Source organism: Crocodylus porosus, unplaced genomic scaffold, assembly GCF_001723895.1.
Source record: "Crocodylus porosus isolate Cpor-Errol unplaced genomic scaffold, CroPor_comp1, whole genome shotgun sequence".
Taxonomy (NCBI): Eukaryota; Metazoa; Chordata; order Crocodylia; family Crocodylidae; genus Crocodylus; species Crocodylus porosus.
In genome coordinates, this window is record NW_017728906.1 from 124559954 (window position 1) to 124567511 (window position 7558).

Consider the following 7558-nt stretch of genomic DNA (forward strand, 5'->3'; position numbering starts at 1 on the left):
ATGCATGACAAGGTGCGGTTGGCCTTCCTGACTGCATCCCCACACTGCCGGCCCATGTTCATCTTGGCATCAGTGGTGACTCTGAGATACTTTTTCTGCCTCTGCACTGACAAGAAGGGAGTTCCCCAACCTGTAGGTATGGTGCTGGTTCTTCCTCCCCAGGTGCATCACCTTGCACTTGTTGGTGTTGAACCCCTTCCTATTCTCATCCGCCCACCCCTGCAACCTGTCTAGGTCTGATTGCAGCCTATTCCTTCCTTCTAGCATACCCACATCCCCCCACATCTTAGTGTCATCAGCAAATTTGAACAGGGTGCTTTTTACCCCCTCATTCAAGTCAATAATGAAGATGTTGAACAGTGCAGGCCCAAGAACCAAGCCCTGTGGAACCCCACTGCCCACATCCCTCCAGGTTGAAAATGACCCATCCACCACCACTCTTTGGGTGCGGCCCTCCAGCCAGTTGGCAACCCATTGGACCTTGTAGGTGTCGACACCACAGTCCCCCAGTTTCTTAATGAGAATGGGGTGAGAGGCAGTGTCGAAAGCCTTCCAAAAGTCCAGAAAGACTATGTCCACTGCTACCCGTGCGTCTAAGGATTTGGTGACCTGGTCATAGAAGGCCACCAGGTTTGTCTGACAGGACCTGCCTCTAATGCACCTGTGTTAGTTGTCCCTAAGCATAATCTCCCCTGCTGGCCCCTTGTGGACATGTGCCAGAATAATTCTCTCAAAAAACTTACCCAAGATCAAGGTAAGACTAACTGGCCTATAGTTTCCCGGGTCTTCCTTCCTCCCCTTTTTGAAGATGGGAACCACATTGTCCCTCTTCCAGTCCTCTGGCACCACACCAGAGCACCACGAGTGCTCGTAAAGCCGTGCCAGGGGTCCTGCAATGACCGCAGCTAATTCCCTCAGTGCTCTAGGGTGGAGATCGTCTGGACCAGTTGATTTGAATACATCCAGTCCCTTCAGAAGTTCCCTAACTAGTTCCTCACTAACCCTTGGCCTAGGTGTGCCTCCCCTGGGGTGTAAAGGGGGCCCAGAGGGGCGGTGGCTGTTCCGGTTCCTGTTCAGGAAAATGGAGGTAAAGAAATCGTTAAATATGTTAGCTTTGTCATCTGCTTTGACAACCAGATTTCCTAGCATGTCCTGAAGGGGCCCCACATTACCTGGAACCTTCTTTTTACCCCCTCTGTATTTAAAAAAGGACTTCCTGTTGTCCTTGATCTGGGAAGCTAGTCCCAGTTCCACCTCCGCCTCAGCCTTTCTGACTGCCTCCCTGCATCCCCGAACAACTGCAGTATAATCCTCCCTGGTGATGGCCGCTCCCTTCCATTGGGTGTGCGCCTTCCTTTTAGCTAGGAGATGTTTCCAGATGCTTTTGGTGAGCCTCGGGGGCTTTTGCGCCCTCCTGCTCCCTTTGATCTGTGTTGGGATTACCTCCCTTTGGGCTTGCAGGATCATCTCCTTAAGAAGCGACCACTCTTCTTAGACACCTGGCTCCCCTCCAAGACCTCAGTGCTTCTGCGACTATTGTCCTTGGCCCATTGAAGTCCACCCTCCTGAAATCTAGGGCTGCTGCCTTGCTGTAGGCCTTTGCCACCTTGCACTGGATTGTGAATTCTAGCAGGTGTTGATTGCTGTCCCCCAGGTGGTCAAGCACCTGCAGGCCCCTCTTCAGGTCATCACCGGTGGCCAGCACCAGGTCCAACAAGACATCTCCCAGTTGGACAGCTCTGCACTAGAAATATGAAGTCCTTTTTTTTTCTGGTTTCATGAGAGGTTGCCTCTATGTCTTGCCAAAGCTGCATTGTTGTACCAACTGGTTCGAAGTTTCAAATTTGTGTTATTTCTCTTTCACGGGAGAGGAGGCTCTGGAGAAAGCAAAAAAGTACTTACAAAAAGCTTTGAATTTCAGCCCCCGCCCCCCGAGAAAGACCTTAAATTCTGTAGAAGTTGTTGGGTTGCTTGGAAAGTGTTTCCACAGCTGCTTTTGTGCAAGCCCCTGGACATTTCTGTCTAATTTGATTTTGAACAGTTACTGTTGGATAGCTACCTTTTACAGTTTTGACATGGGAATGTTAGGACTTTTTTTTTCTTTCTATTAGAACCATTCTTTCATTTAATGACTTCGTATTTCAGACTTCTTATCCATTGATCCTCTCCTGCCCCTCTTTCACTTGGTTTCCTACTGATTTTGCTTTTGACGATTTTGTTCTTTAACTCTTCTTTAAAATTCAGTTTAGACTCCCAAGTAAAGGATGGTTTTACAGTTGTGTTAATAACTTTTGAAAAATGTTGTCTGTCACACTGCTTTGGTATTCTATTTAAAACACAACCATGCCTTTCCAGTCCTTAATCCTAGTTTTTTTTAATTAATGGTCCACCTCCCTCTGGGTCTAGGAGTATTACTCAGTCTAGGAATATTATCCTGTGGGCCTCTGAGGGATTTTTTTTTTTTTTTGATGCCTTCTGCCTGAGTAGCTTGATATTTTGTGCTTTTTGCATGTGGGGTCCAGCCTTTAGTATGCTGCTATTTGTAGTCCTGGTTTTCTCACCATGTCACTTTTACCCCAGGTGAGTATAGCAGTTCTCCACTTGCATATTTTGATTCAGAGCTCAGATTTTATCCTTTGGGATATCTGTATTAACATCTCCAGCTGTTTTTGCGGTTTTTTGCTTTGGCGACACCATGCATTTCTTTGAAAATTTGTTTTGTCTTCATTTTCTTCAGCTTAAATCTTCAGCACCTAGTCCTACCTTTCCAGTTTATTTTAGCACTCATCTTGTATAGATTCATAGGTTGTTAGGGGCTGGAAGGGACCTTGCAGATCATTGGGTCCAGCCTTCCTGCTCTAGGCAGGAAGACAGCTGGGGTTAGGCTCGACCCCAGCAAAGTGACTGTCTAGTCTTCTTGAAAACATCTTGGGTAGGTGACTACACTACCTCTGGAGAGAGTTTATTCCAGTCTGGACAGCCTGACTGTGAAGAAATTTTTCCTGGTATTAAGCCTGAAGTGGCCTTCCAGGAGTTGGTATCTGTTGGTCCAGGTCTTCCCCGGGGGTGCCATAGTGAACAGTTGTAGCATTAAGTAATAGTGGAATATGAGTACTTTTCCTAGGGGCTTTAAGAAAAAAGAAGGGTTTTAGCCAGCTCATGTACATAATATTATTAAATACATGACAGAAAGACTAGGTGAAATGCTAAAGCAAATACACTCAAAAGTAAAGAGTTCTCAAATGTTTTATAGTGTAGATTATTTTAACAGCTTTCTTGGACACTTCTCTACCAATTTGTGATTATACTGGCACATGTCTTTTCCCTAATGACTTAGTATCCTGGTGGCAGCTTGAGCAATTCTATAACTGGAAAAGAAGGGAAAGCATTATCAAAGTGGCTAGTAGCTGAATATAGAGTTGTTCCAGTATGACTAGCCATCTGCCTGCAGATTACATATCAAGAGCTTCGTGGGCTGCCATTTGGGAATCTCTTCTTTGGGGAACACCCCTCCTTTGGTAGGTGGGTGGGACTAAATTATAAAATACCAAAAAACTTGCTTTTTATCCTTGCGAGTTAATACACAGTGTTTTAGTTCTCCTTTCATTTCAGAGGTAATCATTCTTTTCAGAATATTGTTCTTGCCTAAGCAGAGGTGTTGGCTGGGTTGGCAGTTTTGTCTGTGTAACATTCTTCAGCCTTGTTATGCTGAGCAGCAAGAGAGAAAGATGATATTGAGCATCAGGGTTGAAATCCTGGCATCACTGAAGTGATGAAAAAATCTTTGACCCCAAGTAGGTTGACCTTTGCTGCCATTTTAATTCATGTTGCTACTTAAATCACCCATTCTAGTAACATTTCAGTGGTGATATCCATATGGCCACTGCTCCGCAACAATGTTCAGATAAAAAGGCAGTCCACATTTTGCGGAGCAGACAGAGAGAGAGAGAGAGAGAGATGTAGAAGGTAAAGGCAGTGTTCATAATCTGCTTGCTTCAAAGTTGAAACGAATCTGATGTCAATTATCATCTCCTGACTAATATGCTTTGAGATGAGGTTTAGTAAGGCTGCTTATTCAGTAATCTGCCCTCGCCTCCTTGTGCCTCTGTATGGGCTTGGGAGAATTAATGTACATTTTTTTTTCTCTGTAAGAATAGTAACTTGCATCATTTTATGAAGGTGAGACAAATTTCTGCTGATCAAAGAAAATATGTTAAGGCAAATATTGATTTTTCACAAGAATTTTGGGGGGAGCTCTATTTGTACTGATCCCCACTGAAACTGATTGTACATTTTCCATTAATTTTAATATGAATACTGTGAGATCCTTGATATGTCTGTCTTGCCAGTTGTGGGCAGTTTCAGTTTTTGGTTGAATTTTACATTTTTATTTACAGATGTGATGCAGATCCATCAGCTCTAGCTAAATATGTTCTTGCTCTGGTAAAGAAGGATAAAAGTGAAAAAGAACTGAAGGCATTGTGTGTTGATCAGCTGGATGTATTTCTTCAAAAGGGTAAGATAATTTTTGTGACTATAAAACTTCATGGAGATGCTTTATTTTTTTAATGTTTATAGATTCTAATTTAATTTAGGATTAATTATTCTTTTCACAAGGCTTTATTACATGTAACTAGCTACTTAGGTTACATCTCTAACATCTAAAATAGGGATATTGCATAATATTTACATAAGCACTAACCTTGTATTTAATGTATTAATTCTTTTTAGCCGTTGCGTAGTTAAGGACAGGAATATTGGTAATTGGACTATATGCATTTGGCACTGTATTTGTGGTGTGAAATGTACGTGTTCTTAGACAGCTTTCTTGGATGTCTAAAATCTAAACATAAAAGGTTTGGGTTCTGTTTAAAAGTATGGCTGTTGTTATAAAGCAGTGATTCTCAACTAAGGGTGTCACAGCACCCTGACGTGCCTACCTATCCATTTCAGTTTATTTCATTTTGTCTAAGTGTGTTCCTCCTTGGTTACTAAAGTGTGCCACTGGTGGGTGCATCCTTTGAGCTTCCATCATTGTGTCCTCCTTCCATGAAACCTTTCACCACTGTTAAATTATAAAAAGGTGTATATCTTATAGCTTTAAAAATCTTTAACATTGAGATTAGATCAGGATCTCCGTATCCACTGCTTTTGTCGGTACTGTGATTGAAAAAATTAAGCTCTTGGGGAAAGGAGCTGTGCCTTTTTTCTAATGTATTCTATTCAGGATGTTGACTACCCTTTATAGCTTCCAGTTAGGTGTTTTGATTGGAAAAATTGTATAATTTTAGGGGTAATTTTTCTTTGTTTATATGTTGTTTGCTTATCTTACCATCTTTTTTTTTTTTTTTTATCTCAAATACTCCTGATTTGGAAGATGCAAGATGTGGGTAAAACTAAAAGTTTGTTTGTGTTGATGAAAAGTCATCCTTAAAACTTAATTGTAAAACGTTAGTACCATGGAAAATCTTATATGGAGATAGAATACCACTGTCATATACCTAATAACATTTAGTGTGATTTATTTATTTTTTTTTGATTTTTTTGGGCAACATTTTAACATTTTTCTAGCGGCTTTATTCTTTTTTTTTGATTTTTTTGGGCAACATTTTAACATTTTTCTAGCGGCTTTATTCAAGAGTAAATCCCTGGTGCACGAAATAATGCGTTACAAAATAAAAAGTCGCATATTGATAAATGGAACTATTAAGATTATATGTGTAATTTTATTTACTTTATCCCTTATTTTGTCCAACTACTATTTAAAAATATGTAATGACTAGATCAGTATTTTAGGAGCAATATGTTTTGTAGCAATTTAATTATGTAGCAAACTCCTTCATTCTTTATTTATTTCCAGTTATGTTAAATAACTTCCATAGTGCAGTTTATATTCTAATGATGCTGTTCATGAGCCCTGTATTTGGCAAATGAATTAGTAGTTGTTACTTTAATGCCAATTCAAATCCATAATATTTATGTTAAGTAGCATTCTGTAGTGGCTTGTAAATGTAAGCAATGGGAAAGTTCAGATTTAAATTATAATTAGGTTAGAAAGGTTTAAAAAAACAGATTTTGGAGGGCCTAGGTAATGACTTGGTACTTTTTATTCTTTTTTTTTTAATCTTTGCAAGTATTCAGGCAATACTTTCCTTTGAAACATTTACCTGAGAGACGATAGAATTAAAATTTTAGTGAATGTATTAAAAACACGAACTATGGGGTTCTGAATCTCAGGCATTTGTAAAGTATGTACAAACTTTCTATTTTTAGAGACCCAGATCTTTGTTGAAAAACTTTTTGAGGCTGTGAATACAAAGAGCTATCTACCTCCACCAGAACAGCCATCATCAGGAAGCTTAAAAGTAGAATTTTTTCAACATCAAGAAAAAGACATAAAAAAAGAGGAGGTAAGAATTTGGGTAAGACTTGATCTTAATGCACAACTTTTCTCATTGTTCTTGTGTAACCAACAAATATGTTTGTATAACCAGACTTTAACATAATGCATTTTATAATACAGTGTATGTGATATAATAAGCACTGTAGAACTTAAGCTATAGCAATAAGAATTGATTAAAAGAACAAGGCATGATATTGGAGAATGTTTCACATACACATCTGAGGACAGAATATGACTGTAGTGTAATGGGGGCTAACTTTTTTGGCAGCTGTGGTGCAAGGTAAGCCAGGCACCCTCCCAGAGGGCTGCTCCTGTCCTCTTCCCATACTGTTGCTCAGCTTTCTGTTCCCTGCCCTATCTGCTGCTGTGTTCTCGGAACACTTTCTCCCTAAACTGCTTCAGGCCACACACACAACCTTCCCATGCTACTTGTGGCACATGCTGCAGGTTGGCCCAGCCCTCCCTTAGCGTGTTAAGGCTACTAGTGTGGTAGCTTTCTTTCTCCCAGCAATTGTGTAGTGGGCTGAAAACCATCTTTTATTCTGAGCTGCTTTTTAAATAAAAATGTATATGTAACCCTAGTTTTGCTACACCATATTATAGAATCCTTAATCAGTATGTTGTCCCCATAGAGTGATGATCTGTTAAATTATTTACTACTAAAATTTTCCTTATTTCTTGCGTATGTAGACTGAGCTGGCAGGTGGTAAGAAGGGCAGCAGGATGCTCATGCTCTTTCACCCATAACCTGTAATAGTTTTGCAGGATACTGTCATTAAACTTGCCGTATATTGCAAGCTGCTCCTCTTTTTTTCATTGTTTTTATTGACTTCATATTCACAGTTACTTCTTGACATTGCTGCAGGCAGAGGAGCCTGATCAAAAGCATTGTAGCATCATGGGTAACTCAGCTGTCATTAACTATTTCCTGTACTTCTATCCCTAACCTTAAACTGTAGGCATGCTGTCTTCTTTTCTCATCCCTCCTCATTGACAGTGTCCTTTGGGTGATGTAGGTTGATGACTCTGTGTAGTACTGATTGGGCAGTGATGTAATGAACTTTCAGCAAAAGTAAAATGGACTTCCTTGAGCCAAGCATAATGTGGAGAGGTGGCTCAGTGCGAATCTCTGGCTGTAATCCTACTTGGCAACAA

The 7558-nt window shown here is 40.4% G+C and overlaps 1 protein-coding gene across 1 annotated transcript in view; it reads left to right on the forward strand.

Annotated features, from left to right (window-relative positions):
- The window catches only part of RBM26 (RNA binding motif protein 26), a 97074-nt gene that overhangs the window by 19685 nt on the left and 69831 nt on the right, over positions 1 to 7558 (forward strand). The window contains exons 2-3 of the mRNA XM_019528502.1: positions 4398 to 4516; positions 6274 to 6498. Coding sequence (XP_019384047.1) covers positions 4398 to 4516; positions 6274 to 6498 — 344 coding nt within the window. The remainder of the gene's footprint in view (positions 1 to 4397; positions 4517 to 6273; positions 6499 to 7558) is intronic.